The sequence below is a fragment of the Pelmatolapia mariae genome, linkage group LG14 (genome assembly GCF_036321145.2).
Source record: "Pelmatolapia mariae isolate MD_Pm_ZW linkage group LG14, Pm_UMD_F_2, whole genome shotgun sequence".
In the NCBI taxonomy this organism is placed as follows: domain Eukaryota; kingdom Metazoa; phylum Chordata; class Actinopteri; order Cichliformes; family Cichlidae; genus Pelmatolapia; species Pelmatolapia mariae.
In genome coordinates, this window is record NC_086239.1 from 16,602,196 (window position 1) to 16,619,922 (window position 17,727).

Here is a 17,727-nt window from a genome sequence, read left to right on the forward strand (position 1 = left end):
GGCCGGAGGTGCCGTGGGATACGGAGTGAAGGATGCCTGCAATGGAAACAACATTTAACTCTGGAGAGTCCTGGCACTGCTCAAGTGGAACCTCTTAAGTAGTTGTTCCTGATATGCAAGACAGACAAGCTGGAAAACTAAACAGAGTGTGTTCAGTTGAGGCAGAGAGGGGAAAGAACGAAAGAAAGGGAGATGGCTGTGTGTGCGTAAGAGAGTCTGTGTTTGCACGTGGGAGAGTGCATTCTCACACACATCCAGTACCCTCTTCTCATTGTAGAGGATCTCTTTGAGCCACCGTAGATCTTGCTGTTTGAAAGGCACCAGGACCATAAGGGTGTCAGGCTCATTGTCCAGTCCAGGGTTGTAGAACGCTGACTCAGGGTAGAAGAACCTCATGGTGGTCTTGTTCCCCACGTCTTCCTCATAGCCTCTTACCGGGGCATCATTCAACCTGAGGCAGGAATAAAATATGTAAAGAAATTTAAAAAAGGATTTTCAGAGCTGTTTTAGTCAGGATTTCAATTTTTGCAATTAGAAAAAAGATTGATGTAAATGAGCATTGAATAACCATTATTCAGTGGATCGTGAAATACTGCACTCGTGACCTTCAGCTAGCCTCTCAGAGTTTCAACCGATACAGTTTTTACATAAATGATTTAAGGTCTGATCGCATGCTTAAAGACACTGTAGGTAACATGACCTCGGCCTTGAGCATAGTTTAGGTGAAGATCCATTAGGTGATCTTTGCATGCAATGTTCACTGAAATCTGATAATACTCTAGGAGGAGTAACGATTCTTGTAAATCACATAAGCTCATGGGTCCTTCAGCCCGAAGGTGACAATTCTTGATTTCTTGTGTTTTTGCAGATTTTTCACACTTACATGTTGCAGATCAATAAACTAATTTTATCTGTTAGACACGGACAACCTGAATAAGTACATGTGGCGGAGGTGTGGTCCCTGGCTCAGCTGCAGGGGAGGGGTGGTGCAATGAGCTCAAGAGGCAGTGCCAGGGAGGTTGGAGGGACAGGTGCGCATGATGGAAACTAGGTAGGCTTCTCCCTTTTTATATAGTGAGGTCGGAGACCGGAGAGAGAGAGAGACTGCTGGGAAGCTGTCAGACATGTGTGAGTGTGCTGAATCCAGCGACGATAAACAATTATTACACAATAAAGTCTGTTAAGCCACATGGAACAGTGTGTCGGCCCTTTTTACAGTACACTATGCAGGTTTTTAGTGATGATTTCATTTAAGTGAAATCATCACTATTATCTTTGTCTAAAATTAAAATTAGTTTGATGATCTGAGAAATGTAAATCTGACAAAATATGCAAGTATGCATATGCTTTTTTAAAAAACTTTATGCTGATGCACAAACTCAACAGCTACATCCTTTATTGCACAGATAGTCCATGACCATCTCTTTCGTTTCTGACACATTAATGTGTAACAAGGACAACTTGCAACACTCTTTTTCTGATCAAGGTCTACTCAGCAGAGATGCAATCACAGAGACTTCTGCCAACTTAAATATGAGGTGCAGCGGTGTACAGCACAAATAAAACTGGAGAAAACGCACTTCTGTGGTGAGCCAGTGGACGATGGCAGATAAAACATGATTTACCAACATGTCACATCACAATCGGTCTTATAAATACTAAGAAGTCTACAAGCTATAATGTCATAGCCTTTAGCTATTGCGCACTAGGCTATTTGTATTGCCCAGGGATCGAACAGTCTAAGAAGTGCACTGTTCTTCACACTGTGTAGTGTAGTAATTCAAAAAACCTATTGCTTTATTTGCTTAATGTTTGTTCAAAGCATGTCATCAACAACTGTGTTAAATACAAATTTCCCAAACTTGTATTAAATATTTGCAGCAGCATTAATTTTGATGTATGTGTAATGTCGCACCCAGATATGTCGTCTACTGACAGATATTATCTATCTGGGGGGAAAAATTAAATAGAAGTTAAAAAGTTGCCTCAGAACAGCATGACTAACTCACACTACGCTGTTCACAGCCTGAAATTCAAAACCTCGTTCACTCTGTAAAATAAAAAAATATCTGTGTTTCATCACTTAACAAAAAATACAACATAACTCTATAGTTGACAAATTCAAAGCACAGACTGAGAACATTAAATTATTAGCAAGCACTTTGAGAACTTAATTCTCAACAGGCTTTTAAGAAGTCAAGCAGTGTTTCCATGACAGGAAAAAAGCCCGATGACGTCAAAATCTCAGGCATGCATTGAATTCTGAGTGTTAATAACCTGACTTGGCTGGAAAATCATTAGAAGAGAGCGAGAGACATGAGGGGAGGGAAAGAGGGGTTTTTTTTGGGGGGGGGGTGCATTGCGGCCAGGCCTAATTCTGGCTGTTTGAAAGAGGCTTAAAAAAACTCAGAATGCGGTCGTTCATTCCAAGGCTGTAAAGTCAGATCTGCAAAATGCCTTTGTCCCTGAGTAAACTCAGTGCTTTCTTTTCAGCTTTTAAAGAACCTTATTTGACCCAAACTTAGCCTGAGAGGACGGCTCTGTGTCAGAGTCACATGCTTATACAGTCTACAGCTAAGTGAATTAAACCCTATTTATAGAGGCTGGGGGGAAAAAGAAATCAACACATTCTCTTTTTTAAAATGCAATTGCAATGAGTCCTAACTGCCTTGAAACATGGAAGTTTAACTGCTTTCCTTTTAAATCAACCTTGGACATGTTTTCTTCTGATTGGCTGTGCTTGATAAACAGAAGGGCAGAACAGCAGGTTGGTTGGGTTTCAGTCCCTTCAACAAAAAGTGTACACGACCTCACTAATGATATCGCCAACAGCTCTATCCTTCAACCTGCATGTACATGCACCTTTATTTGAAAGTCCTACATCCCCTAATTCACGAGTTATTGCGCTCGCAAACTTGGGTATCCACCCAACCTGGCTGTCCACCAGGCGAGGTGATGACACTACCCCAAGCCTTTCAGGCTGAGGGGCTGAAGACTGTCAGCAATCAATTATTTAGAGCAGTCTGAAGTCTGAGCTTCTGGCTTAAAGGGATTTAAGCCATATACTGACTTCATTGTTTGCAACTTTGAACATTTTTAATCCAAGCATCCATCTAAATAATTGGATTTAAATATATGGCAGACACTTTCAAACACACTTTAACCCTACTATTATTGCACAGTAGAGCATATAATTTCATTTTAATACCATAATCAGGAAAAATGATTTCACTGTTGTGTGGAGTATGATCATTGCTTACCGAATGACCACATCGTATTTATTGATGATGCTTCCCAGGGAGCTGTTTTTAATGGCAAAGCCATTACCTATGACTACACAGGTTCTGCATTCAAGGCTGTGGAGAAAAACAACACAGGTTCACATTATGAATTAAATGTGGCAAATATGTCTTTATCAAGGTTTCTCATCAGTCTTAAAATGAACATGTTTTGTTCAGTTACAAACAAAATGGCTCTCTGGAGGCAAAAACCTATCATCACTACTGGAACAGCACGCGAGGACATTGATTGTTATAGGGAACAGTTATAGAGAGCGTTTTCACAGAACTCTTTGCAACCATGTTAAAAATCAAGTACAAGGCCACAGTTAGCATGTTAAACGTTAAAGTTCGTGACAGCACAATTAAAAAAAGACGGAACTAGTGTGGCTTGTTTGGAACGTTTGCCAGGAGAAGGCTTCGTCTTTCTAAAAAGAACGTGGCAGCACAGCTTAGGTTTGCAAAGCTGCATTTAAACAACCACAGGAGCTCTGGAACAATCCTTTGGACAGACGAGAACAACATGGAGATGTTTGGCCATAATGCAGAGTGCTACATTTGGCAAAAACCAGTGCCTGCAAACCTCCATGCTGTAAAGAAAAATGGACCAAAATTCCTCCACAACGATGTGACAGATTTCAAGTTATTGCTGCTAAAGGCGGCTCCACAAGCTGTTGAATCATAGGGTGTTTTTCACAGGACTGCATAGTGTGTATTTGTTGGCACCAATCTTGGCCTACTCTATTTTGAACATGATGGCTTGAATTGGTAAAAATCAAATAAGAGAATAGAATAGAATAATCCTTTAATTGTCCCACAAGGGGAAATTTGGTTGTATCAGCAGCAAAAACACACATATACAAACAGAACAGGACACAGAACAGAAACACAATTTTTACATATTTACATCATGGACAATAGTTACCAAAGCAGAGTACTGTACAGTTATTAAAATTAAAGTACAGATAAGTGGCAAACCCAGGTTGTAGTGTGCAAACAGAGCAGGATGCTGAAAGATGTTTAAATAGTTAAAAATATTTCGAATAATTAGAAAAGTGCAGATTGTGTATTTTTCTAATTATTCTAAATATTCTTGTAAATAAATAAATTGTAAGATGGTATAAAAAAGCAAATCGTTATCCATGATTGCAACGTTAAACTGATTCGCTTTACTACTGTTGGCCAAGTTTGCTAAAGTGTGCTCAAACTTACTTTTCGATGTTGGCTGGCACGTGATAATTTGCAGTTACAGCAAGCACTTTCAGTAGCAGCAGCTCTGGGATGAAAAGTGAGAAATGGAGAAGTTCAAAAGTTCACGCCGAACACAGAGCTTGAATTAGTGAAAAAGCTACAGTCCTGGGTTTCAGCTGTATTAACAGTTTAAGATGTCATCTATTTAATCCCCAGTCCTGGTCCCAGTCAAAATGAGACAAATTTGCTAAAAGTGAGTGGGAAGAGTGGGGATTAATGTACAATGCAAGGTCAACATACCGCTGCCCTTAATGCCATAAGGTAATGCCAGATCTGACAGATGCTGCCGCCAAAAGAAATCCTCCATTTTCATAAAGAGCTGTGTCCGTCTGCTAATGCTGCATGAGAAATGTCAAAGCAGGATTTATAAGATGATACCACACAGTTTCAGTGTACAGATGAGTTATGCTGCCAGAGGCTTTGTGGCTGGGAGAGCAAAGAAAACTGCTTCAAGTTTTTTGTCTAAAATAATCAACCCACACAATAGACAATACCATCTGTTCTGCCAAGCAGTACAGTGTTCAAGCTAGCACATATAAAAGAAAAAAACTGCTTTGTAAACTTAACTGATGCACTAGCGTTACCAAATGTTCTGGTATCCATTAAGCAGGTAAGCCAACCTCGTTATAAGAAAATCACCTATTTATATGATGCCATTCAATAGCAATTTCCTTCATTAAAATCCTCCGCTGGCATTCCCTCGCCATGGAGAGGGGAAAGAAAGCAATAATGCTCACAGAGCCTGTGGAGTGAGACAAATGTGGCAGGTTGTAATATGTGAAACAGTTGCTCTTCTGTGCTCGCTCACTCCAGCTGTTTATAACCTACTGTCTTTGACAGTAAGTCTCTCAGGCATTTATTACTCTTGTGTGCCAGCTAGCCCTCTGTAGGAGATCAGGATAAATCTCCGGGCAGGGAGTCTAATTAGAGAAATGTCATTGTAACTGCCTCGCAGGCTTCCTTGTGACTGACTCATGTTAAAAATCCAAGAACAACGGACTGGCAACTCTGAACTGAACTGAACTCTTTTTCAGCTACACATCTTAACTGTTGCAAAGGTTAAAGGGCAGGCGGTGGAAGGTCGACTGGGCTAAATAAATAAACAGTGACCTTGGATGAGGTTTGGCCAAACCACACATCCCCTTTTACTAAATGAGCAGAGCCAAGAATAAAGGTGAGTAAATATACAGGTCGATAAACTGATAACAGACTAAAAGATAGATAACCGTGAGCATGTTAGAGAATGTGAAACAGGGATTAGTTAACAAAACAGGCTAGACATTATCAAGTTCTAAAAAATATGTATATGTCATGAAGACATTGTTAGCCAAAATTAGTTTTTCACATTAACTCCCCCTCTCTGGCTTTTTATCAAGACATTCCACTGGAATGACTGAAACTTACTGTAACCATTATTTAGAACTCTTTTTTTAAACATAACTCCTGCTTCTTCTCTGTAAAATATGCTTTTCTGTCATGGCTAGTACAGAGCAGTCCAGTTTCAAGGAACTCTGCACTTTATGTTCAAATAAAAACACTGGCATGCACCACTCCTTTAATAAGTCAGTTTCCCAAAAAGAAAAAAGAACACAGACATGCCATTACTCACTTAAAGTTAAGGCTCTCCCATTTCTTCTGGGTTAGCCAGCCACCACACAGCGACTTGCTACTGCTGGGAGACTTGCTGGTGCCTCCATAGCTGAAAGACAGTTGCCACAGCTGGCATGAAAACTACTGCTGAATCAGTGAAAATGGAAAGTGCCAGTAATTTAGTCCAAAATGCTCAAAAAGTGCAAAAATTGCTATGTGTGAGGCTTTGGTTGACTAGCAGCTCAGACCACTTTGTGAATAACATGGGCTGTCTTCTCAGATTTTAGTGACTCAGCGCTGGCCAGAAATCCTGAGAAATGGGTATTACTGTGATTCTGTGACTCAATACCAGAGAAATTAAGCAAGAAAGAAAGACATGTTTGTGTTAGAGTGTGTCTTTGTGTGAGATTACCTCTGAATCAAGGCATATGAACAGTAGAACATGACAAAGGTGACGAAGAACAGGAGTACTGGGAGAAGCCTAGGCCACCATACTGGAGCAGACAAAGACAAAAACAGAAGCAAACATACCAGGGTGTAAAAGTAGAGTCAGCTTCTGGCTACACCTGAGAGAAGATACTCAGTCTTCTTCTATGCAAATTATGTTTTTTGTTTTTTCTGATGTGCCATTTTGAAACAGGTGTACGGGCAGTGCCAATGAAACTGATTTTCATTCAAATATCACTTTCCAAATTAAGACAAATGCAAAGGCTTATAGGAAACTGTCCATCTGCTAGGATTTATTTTTAACAACAAAGAGTGAACGATACAATGTTCTCAAAAATGGTTTGAATTCTTTAAATACACTGAAAAAACAGGATGCAGTGACTTGCAAACCTCATAAACACATATTTTATTCTATTTTATTCACAACAGAACATAACAAATGTTTAAACTGAGATATTCTACTTTTTCATGAAAAATATTAGAAAACGATGGCAACAAAGGGCTCAAAAAGTCAGTGGTGCTAAAAAGAAACTGCTGGGGGAACATTTTGCAACTAATTCGGTTAACTAACTACATGTTAGTTATATGATTGGGAATAACAAGAGCACCTTAGAGAGGCAGTTTGACAGAAGTAAAGCTGGGTAGTGGTTCATCAATCTGCAAACAAATCTGTCTACAAACCATTTCTGAAATTTGAAAGTGCATGTACAGGTTTAAGATCAATATACGCTCCAATCCAGAAAATGTGTCTTTCAGGAAAGGTTGTGCATATTTTAGTAAGACGATGCTAAACCACATACCACCTCCGTTACAACAGTTTCATAGCAGAAAAGTACATGTGCTGAACAGCACTCCAAACCTTTCATCAACTGAAAACAGTTGACACATCATGAAACCAAAAATACAACGAAGGCAAAGAAGAAAAGAAACAAGGATACTACACAGTGGTAAACACAGCTGTTACCCAACTTTTTTTGAAGGTGCTGCTGCCACCAAATTCAAAATGACTTATTTTGTTCATAAAATGGCAAATTTCTAAGTTTCAACATTCAATATGTTTTCTATGTTCTATTGTGAATAAAATATGGGTTCATTGCATTCTCTTTTTATTTACATTTTACACAGCACATGTATGGAATGAGGGTTGTATATGAGTATCATTTGATATATTGGACTTATGTTAATGTGCATTTGGGAGCATCAAAAGTTTTCTTTTTTTTTTCTTTTTTTTAACAACATCTCCATGAAATTACTCTAAAGACTGCTGTGCTTGGACTTTCTTCTCATCAGGTTCAGTGGTAAAGCTACACTGTACAGTAAACAAAGGTTTTTTCCTGGTAACAGGACTAATAGCGGGAAGTTTGGGGCAATTTAAGGTGTGATTAAATATTTTGAGCTTCATCTATAACAAGGCATTGAACAATAAACCCAAGGACCATTAAAAAGAGAGTTTAGAAGGTAATTTTAACCACTGTCTTTCTGACGGTTAGATAAGGACTCCATTCAATAATAAATTACAGCCAGTAAGCGCTGCACAGTGTTTGAAAACAGATAAATATACTTAGCCTGACTTAGCCTGATGCAAGTTTAAAATAATACGTTGTAGTGTTATGAGTGGTTTATGTGCAAAAATACATGCAATAAATTATACATGGAATACATGGGAATTGCTACAAAATTCATTTAACGCTAAAGTTTTTAAAGTGTAAAGAGAAAAGCCAGCAACAGCCTTTGGTAACATTTTACAGTGGTTCGAAAAAGTGTTTCCCCCCGTCTTAAGTTCCCTATTTTTTGCATATTTGTCACACACTTATATGTTTCAGATAATTAAACAAACGGTAATATTAGATAAAGATAAGCTGAGTCAAAACAAAATGTAGTTTTTAAGCGAAAAAAGTTATCAAAACCTATCTGGTCTTGTGTGAAAAAGTAATTAACCCTGCCCCCTTGTTAAATCATAAATTAACTGTGATTAAACAGGTTTTTTGGAAAGCTGAGTTCAGTTTCACTAAACACACTCAGGCCTGATTACTGGCAGACCTGTTGAATCAAGACATCACTTAAATCTGTCTGACAAAGTGAAGCAGGCTAAAAAAGATCTCAAAAAAGCAACACAACATGCCACGATCTAAAGAAACACCTGAGAAACAGAGAAACAAAGTCACTGACATCTATCAGTCTGGAAAATGTTACAAAGCTATTTCTAAGGCTTCAAGATTCCAGTGAACCACGGTGAGAGCCATTACCCACAAATGGAGAAAACTTGGAACAGTGGTAAAGCTTCCCCGAAGTGACAGGCCGACCAAAAGAGCACATTGATAATCCCTAACCCTATCCAGGAGGTCACAAAAGAACCCAGAACAAGATTAAACAACTGTAGGATTCACGTCTCAGTTAAGCTCAGAGTTCATGATTCAAGAGTGGCACTCTCATTTGGGAGGTTGACTGCAGCTAACTGCTTGTAGACTGCAGTTTTCTGAACAGAAGACACCCATGTACTTGCTATTTTTTAATCATCAGTGCTTTAATAAATACACCAAAAGATAAAGAGTTTCTACTGGTGATTCCTGAGGGTGGATAAACGATTATGCTAACAGTGGTCCAACCAGTTATTAGGTTTAGGGATCACTTTTTCACACAGGGTGATGTAGGTTTGGGGGGGTTTTCCCCTTAATAACAGACACCGTCATTTAGAAAAATGGCATTTTGTGTTTACTCATCTTTGTCTAACATTTAAATTTGTTTGATGATCTGAAACATTTCAGTGTGACAAACATACAAAAAAACATTAAATCAGGAAGAGGGCAAACAGTTTTTCACACTACCCTATGCGATCTGTGACAAGTCCATCTTGTGTTAAATGTAACTGTAACAGCCACTACCCTCGGGGAAAATAAAATAAAAAATATATATATAAACTAGAAAAAAAGTTGCAATTTACAACATACACCACCTTCCTTTGAACAAACGCAATTGAAAACAGCAGTTAATCATCAATACTCTGGCACAACAATTGCAGCGACATTGATCATCATTCAAATAACAAGGCCTGGACTGCTTTAAATAACACGATCTGTATACTGACTAAAACAGAATTATGGTTACTGTTTGACAAAGACTCACTGGTAACCAAATTGTTCTGATGATAAGTGATTGTACTGTTAAGTTCTGCAATATTCAAGAAGTCCAGTTTGACCTCTCAGTATCTCACATTAAACAACAGTGAATTTAGGGCATGTTAAAAATCCCAATGATCAAATTTGCTGTCCACACAGAGAAAATCATAAAAAAGATCTTAAGACAATAAGTAAAAAAAAATGCAATGAAAATACAACAACAGCAACAAAAAAACAAAAATAACAATCACAGACAGCAAAAAGGCTTACATTTAGTTGCTTTCTGGGACATCTTCACATGCTCGCTGAGCCTCTCATGACTTCACAATATGTGGTCACCCTGGTAGTAGGTACAGGAAGAAGAAAGCTCAAATATTTGCACATATGACACTGTCTTTGCTGTAAAAAAAAAAAAAAAAAAAAAAAAACCTAACTGGAAATGTGATCTGAAAGTCAACTGAGATGAAAACTAAGATCTAGAGTGTTTTGCACAAATATGTAAATGTGTTCAAAGCATTTTAAAAAAAAGGATCACAACGCATTTCACAACTACAAGCAACCGCTAAAAATACTCTGAGTTAAAATTAAAACACACGATAGGGGTTCTAAGTGGTATGGGTAGGGGGTAAACTGATGAAAACAATTATAAGACATGTGAGTGTGTCATTAATCTGTATTCTAATATTTCAGTTCAAACAGTCACTGTGAAGCCTACTTGTCTGTTGTTTAACAATTCTAGTGTATCTGTTCTTTTTTTGTTCCTTTAAGTCAATAAAAATATCTTTGAGAAAAAAAAAATTAAAACACACAACAGCGTGCACTAGCTAAAAGCAAACCTATATAAATAAGCCTTGAAGCGCTCTTTAAAACTTTCAATAAAGTCCAGAGATTTCAAATGTATTAGTAGTGCACAAGGTTATTGTAGTTAGCTGAAACTAAACTAAAAACTAATCACAAAACATTTTAATTCACTAAAATAAGTATAAAATTAGACCTTTGAAAGACTCGTTAGAAAATATAAAACTTTAATAACTCTAATAGTGCATTCCGTAGTTCACAAGCTCAAAGCTCATAATCTGTTTTAGTTTTCAGTCTAGAACAAAGTGAACCAGCAAGAGGTTTAGGGTGAAAGACCAAAATGACCTGTATGTATGGATGTAGGAGTTACAAAGGTTTTGATAAAACCAAAGAAGAGGCAGTGAAAAATTACATAACGTCAATCACTTTGATACAGTTCTCACATCCAGAACTTGTCTCACTACTCTTAATGCAGTTCTCAAATCAGAAACACTTTTCTCCCCACTCAATTGCATTTCTCATTATTTTTATCTACATATACTTCACAACTAAATATATTTGTAATTATGCTGATGCACTTCTTACTTGAATCTCACAACTCATCAAAACAGCTTGTACTTTTGTCAATCAGAACTGTAGATACTTTATTTCCTTACATTTTTTCTCAATTGCTTTAGTGCGATTCTTACATCAGAAACGTCATTCTCACCACTCTCCAAGCAGTTCTGAAAGTTATACAGTTAAGCATTTTTCCAAATGGTTTTATACTTTTATTAAACGGCATCTGAAGGACTTTCAGACCATGAGAAACAAAATTCTTTGGTTTGATGAAACAAAGATTAAAGTCTTTGGTCTGGATGCCAAGCATCATGTCTGGACAACACATTCTCATCCCAACTCGTCACATACCCATGCGATATGATAAATCGTCAGGATGTTACGCATTCAGAGGCATGAGAGCCATTTGGAATGAATCTATACATGCAAATGTGTTTTACTCTCTGATCATGAATCGCTTTGGAAAACACTATCTGACTGGGTTAAGGTTATGGTTAGGGTAAGGGCTGGAGCGTGTGTTACCGCTGCGAGCGGCATTCTATTGGACTCAACTGAGAATCTGGAGAGTATCATAAGGACGCCAAAGGGTACCTTTCGCATTGCTATGAGATGCCTCGGGACATGACAAATTGCCAGTATGTCACACGTTGGGAAAGAGAATGCTCGGGTCTGGAGAAAACCAGGCACCGTTCATCACTGCAGAAATGCCATCCCTACAGTGAAGCATAGCATCATGCTCTGGGGATGTTTTTCAGCACCAGGAACTAGGAGAATGGTGGGGGTAAATGGAAAAATGAATGCAGCAATGTACAGAGACATCCTTGATGATAACCTGCTCTACAGTGCTCTGGATCTCAGAGTGTGGTAAAGGTTCATTTTGCAATAGGACAATGACCTGAAGCACACAACCAAGATAAGAAAGTATACAAAACTAGTAAAAATTATAAGAGGACCATGTCGGATTCATAATAAACTGGTCACTGAACTAAAGGATATAGTGTCATTTTTAGCACTTTGTGCTTGGTTCAGTAATGCACATCTTATCTATTATCTGATTTGTGACAGAAGCCAGAGTCCTTCAGAAACAGTTTAGCATGCCTGACCATGCTTCAGAATCAGCGGAAGGAGTGCAAAGCAGAACGTCTATTTTAGGATACACATGAGTGCACATGCATTTCCTACATTGCATTAACAGTAATATAATACTGGTACAAATTTCTTAACACTACCACAGGGTTGCTCGCAGGTTGTACTTTTGCAATAGACTGTAGGCCAGTCAGGGCACCTACTGTAAAAAAAATGGTTATCTCCCAACATGAAATTTAATATAATGCTGCTGCCAGCTGAATCAGGGAGGAGTTATATAGGAGTGTGTGTGTGTGTGTGTGTGTGTGTGTGTGTGTGTGTGTGTGTGTGTGTGTGTGTGTGTGTGTGTGTGTGTGTGTTTATCCAGAGCTGGATATGAAGCCCGGCTGTGTTATTGTTCAGGAAAACACAAAAGAACTGAAGAATGTGGACAGGCGCACGCTTGTAATGCAACTGTATTTTCTTTCATAAAACACAGTTATTTTGTTTTCTCCTCTCCGCCTCGCTGTGGTCTCCTGCTGTCCACAGAATAACAGGATGAACATGTTCTACGCTTGTACTCATTGTTGTGCTGGACTGTTGTGGAGTCTACCATTATGAGCCATTTGTTTGCTTCAGATGTTTCGCTTAAATAAACTCAGTTACTCTCTGAACAGATTGATTTGTTAGTTCAGACGTTAACTAAAAGCTGCTTCCCCTTTTCCTTTGCTAACCCTGCAACTATTTCAACAGTTTGTTTGGCAGTCGAGCCATAGTTTTAAAAAAAAGACTTCCTAAGTTAAAGTTGAACAGATCTTGCAGACATTACAATGATGTCAGATCGAGGTACTTCCTAAACACTGCCTGGATGTCACTGTTAGACTTTCTAGCAATACAAAGTTCAAGAATTGTTTTAGCATAAAAGGAGACAAACTAAAGCTTTCAACTCACAACCTCACACTTTTGGGCTCTGCACTATCCTACTAAGCTGATTAACCTGATGTTTATGTGATGCCATTCCTGAGTATTTGCTGTTGACATCGCAGACAGAGAGGAGATAACTGTAATTTTAAGAGCCCTATGTGTTACGTTTACTGTGGACTTTCTGACAGAGCGCTCCACAGGGCTGTGTGTTAACACCTCTGCTTTTCACTCTGCTGACTCATGACTGTGCTAAGTCACACAACCTCAACCACATCATCAAGTACGCTGATGACACAACTGTGCAGGACATGATAAGCAGCAATGATGAGTCAGCATACGTCCCACCCTCGCTCATCATCAGCGGCTCTGCTGTGGGGATGGTTTGGAACACCAACTTCCTTGCACATAACTGAAGAACTCCTTATCAAAGATAGCCCAGCAGAGAGTGAGCTTTGTAATACAGCTGAAGAGAGGAAGCTTCCCTTCTCCCAACCTCACCACATCCTACTAAGGCACCATCAAGAGCATTCAGGCCAGCTACATCACTATCTGACACGGCAACTGCAACGTATCTTGCCGCAAGCAACTGCTGAGGGTAGTGAGCATTACTGGGGCCTCACCCGCCACTACAAGAGGGTGAAATACATATTGTGATTTACCGTTATGTTCTGGGTAATGGTATGTTCTGGCGCTCAAAACAGAGACGTACAGCTTTTGTGCAATCTTTGAAATCCACAAAACTCTCTTACAAACTCCTACAAACAGCTAGAAGCATGCTAATTTTGTGCTCACTGCAAATGAAACATTTTGATTGATAGTTTCTTGAGATCAAATTGTCCGGATCAGCTAAATTGCCACTTAAGTGACATTTTCAGTGATATAGTGACATTTTTCACACTTCTACATTCAAAAATGGAAATACTGCTGTACATTAACAGAAATTTGGTTGGGTATGCAAGACCTTTTATCTTTTATTTATTTTACCTTTTATCTTCAGATTTTACAAGTTTTCTTGGTTTATTCGTTTATTATTACTGTAAGATGAATAACTTTGATATTGTGCTTCTAGTCATGCAAAACACACATTTCAAATGTCAGTCTGGACTCTCAAATATGTTTTACTTCCTATAGGCTGACAAATAATCGCATTGCTGAAAAAAATAATAGTACTCACAAGTTGCATCTAATTATTGTAACTTTTTAATACACCATAATTACACATTCTCCTAACAAATGTCTTTATTAACGCTCGCACACTGATCACTAAATGAAACAAAGCTCCTCAGGAACCAACCAGTGGTTTAAAACAAACAAACAGGACATCTTACCTTTTTCCTCTTTCATTTCAAAATGCTGGGTCCTCAGTTGTTCCTATGTAATCAGTCTGGGATTTTCCCTGCAGTAAAATGAAACTGCGATCAGTCATATGAAGGCAAACAGAGAAAGCCTGCACAGTAAACATATTAACTTTGATATCCTTTTCTCCTCGTCTCCAAACTAACTAAAGAACCCATGTCAAAATTCCAGCTATGAAGAGAAAGTAAGCAAACTAAATAAGAAACATGGATAGGAAATTACTGTATTGCTGTGGGATGAATGAACTATAGATGCACAATAGCTGTCTGCGTGAGATACAGTCTAGGGAAGGGTGGAGCGATGGCAGAGTGGAGAGATAGGCTGACTGGCACTGAAATAAAACTTCCACAGGATGTTAAGGGCAAACAGAGCAGAGACAGAGGAAGATTTAGTCCTATCAGAAATGCCCTTCACCACAGATGTTCCTTAAAGTATCACTGTAAGTCTAATCATGGATCAGGAAAGAAATGCAGACAGACCACTTAAAAGGCCAGTCACAGACTGCAGTGATTATAGATGAGTCAGGCAGCTACCACGGAAAAGCACAGGGGAAGTAATTCCAGCAACAGTACTCCATGGGAAATTTGTTGTCAGTGATGTATTGGTTTAAACTGTTTCCACCCAAATTCTCAAGGAAAGTGAGGGCTGGCAAAGCAATACTTATCATTAATACTTAAGCTAATGTGATCACTGGTTAAGATAACTGCAACATATGTGCTCTGTATTTAAGGTTAGTTAAGGTATTCAAGGGGTTGGGAAGCTCATCTTGTAACCGGAAGGTAGCCGTTTCGATCCCCAGCTCTGTCTGTCCTGGTCATTGTGTCCTTGGGCAAGACACTTCACCCTACCGCCTACTGGTGTTGGCCAGAGGGGCCGATGGCGCGATATGGCAGCCTCGCTTCTGTCAGTCTGCCCTAGGGCAGCTGTGGCTACAACTGTGGTTTGCCTCCACCAGTGTGTGAATGTGAGAGTGAATGAATAGTGGAATTTTAAAGCGCTTTGAGTGTCTAGAAAAGCACTATATAAATGCAATCCAACATGATTATTATTATTATTATATTACTGTGTTACAGGCATTGTGAGTAAGAATATGATCAATGGCAATTTCACTCACTCGTGTTTGCCCTGTTCATTCATTTTGAACCAGTGTGAGAACATGTCTTCATACAGACATCACCATGATATCCTTGTACCCCGGGCGGATTCGATTGGGTTTGTCATCTTCATACTTTAGCATACAGATCACAATAACTACAGTAAAATTACATAATGTAATTGGATCTGACAATTAAAATAAATATTGTAATTTTACCATCATGTCATGTCAAACTGTTAGGTAAAAAACAGAGAGCAACAGTTTTTAATGCAATAGTTGAAATCCACAAAAGTCAACAAGTGTTTTAAAACACCCTGAGGAAAGACTCCTACAAACAGCTAGAAGCAAGCTATCTGTATACCTCTGGCAGCAATAAGCATACTTAAGGGTCTTTTATGCTCACTGTAGAGTAAGCATTTTGAGTGATAGATGATAAAATATCAAATTGTCTGGATTGGCTAAGTTGCCACATCAGTGACATTATCATAATTTCAGAATGTATATCAGTGATTCCTGATATTAGGGACAAAACAGGTTTTAATTTTCTAAAATATATTTTTTGATTTTTTAAAAACATATTTACATATAATTGTTACACTAAGTTTTGGCTGTCTCATCAAGTTTTGGTACAGTCTCCCAGGTGTAACATTTTTTAATAATTTATGGTTTTTGCTGGAGAAGTGCAAGGTTTTTGTCAACACCATCAGACACAACGAAATGCAAAAATATATATTTTAAATTAAGTTATTTCAGCTATTTTGACTATTAGCAGCTTCTCTGTTCTACTGTTTATGCACATATGTTTTCAAACTAATTGCACCACATTTAAAAGTAAGATTGTTTTGGCTTTTTATTATTGGAGTTACAGTCATACATATTTTCAGAAGCTTGTATTTAATCTCTATAAGAAACAATCATATTTAGCAGCATGCAAATTACACATTTATTGAGAAAATTACTTATTTTTATTGGAAGATCATGAGGGAGGAAATTATATGGCTCTTCAACAGAGAAAATTAAACAAAAACTCCATATTATGGAGTTGACAAGGTGGTGATGGTGGTGAAACACTAGTAGAAAACAAGATATTATTTCTTTCAAAATGACCATTAAACCTTAACAACTTATGTAATATCACAAGACACTTCATAACAATTCTGTTTTTGCAAATGTCAAGTTCTACATCTTAATAGTTCACCAGCAAGTAGCTACCTACTACTCCTTGATTCCTAAAGTACTCTGTGGTTGTGTGTTTAGACGCCGCTGTACTTTCTCTCCTTTTGTCTCTCAGTGCTTGTTTCCAAAACCTTCTCTTCTGCCTTTTTTCTCTTTCTTTCAGGTCACTGATGTTCTTTATTTTTCCCTCTTTCACTCTCTTTCTAGATCTTTCCCTTTCCTTTATGAGAAACTCTTTCTTCAACTCAGGCGGGCTGTTAATTTTTTTCTCCTTTTTTGATACTCCCTGTTCCTTCTCTTTCGTTCCTCTACTGACAGGTTCCCCTTTGCCATTCTAGCCTGAAATGTACCATTTTGTAATTACTATAATTTTTCTGAACCATATGCATGTATACAGATTAAGGATGAATATTCACAACACAATTATGTATTAAGCAATAGAAATGCTATCCGGTCTTTAAGTCTGATGTCATTAGCCGTTTCCAGGTCCAAACTCCGCTGCAGATCCCAAAGTCAAAGAAACTCAGAGGCATCACTGAGAGTTACAAATTGTCTAAATTCTTTCATAAAACGATCAGTGTGGCTGAGTTAGAAGTTAGCTCGCTGGTTTCCACCTACATTCCAACATAAATGAAGACAGAAAACTAAACAGCAGTGACTTTTGTCGGGTTACTGAAGTTCGACTAGCTGGTATATAATGATGTGCTATGTGATCGCTAGCGACACAGCTATGTTAGCATAACATAAACAGAGTGAAGCTGGAGGACGAACGCTAACTTTTTTCCACTTGATAAAAGTTAATGCAAGGATTTCCGATGGTTAGGCCAACAGTGATCACTGACTGTTTTTAGGGGCTTGTTCAGATTAAACAGAACAAGATAAAAAGAATTAAAACATTTTAACAGCACAACAGGCTTAATAAACACAGAGTAGTTTAGGCCCGGAAGCAGGATTCATACATCATCACTTAAAGACCAGCTCTCGGGGCAGAGATAGCGCAGTAGATGCCACATGATCGGAAGGTTGGGCGTTAAAATCCAACGAACAGTGCCTATCAATGAGATTCAAGATA

At 38.4% G+C, this 17,727-nt stretch overlaps 1 protein-coding gene across 3 annotated transcripts in view; it reads right to left on the reverse strand.

Annotated features, from left to right (window-relative positions):
• Positions 1–17,727, reverse strand: part of st3gal4 (ST3 beta-galactoside alpha-2,3-sialyltransferase 4) — a 37,487-nt gene that overhangs the window by 11,348 nt on the left and 8,412 nt on the right. The window contains exons 2-9 of one of the 3 annotated variants that reach the window (XM_063492847.1): positions 14,356–14,423; positions 9,953–10,022; positions 6,532–6,613; positions 6,139–6,228; positions 4,770–4,867; positions 4,491–4,554; positions 3,261–3,356; positions 253–451 (exon numbers count right to left, since the gene is read on the reverse strand). In XM_063492847.1, the coding sequence (XP_063348917.1) occupies positions 253–451; positions 3,261–3,356; positions 4,491–4,554; positions 4,770–4,867; positions 6,139–6,228; positions 6,532–6,613; positions 9,953–9,974 (651 nt within the window). In that variant the 5' untranslated portion in view covers positions 9,975–10,022; positions 14,356–14,423. The remainder of the gene's footprint in view (positions 1–252; positions 452–3,260; positions 3,357–4,490; positions 4,555–4,769; positions 4,868–6,138; positions 6,229–6,531; positions 6,614–9,952; positions 10,023–14,355; positions 14,424–17,727) is intronic. The other 2 variants (XM_063492849.1, XM_063492848.1) reach the window with 2 other exon arrangements.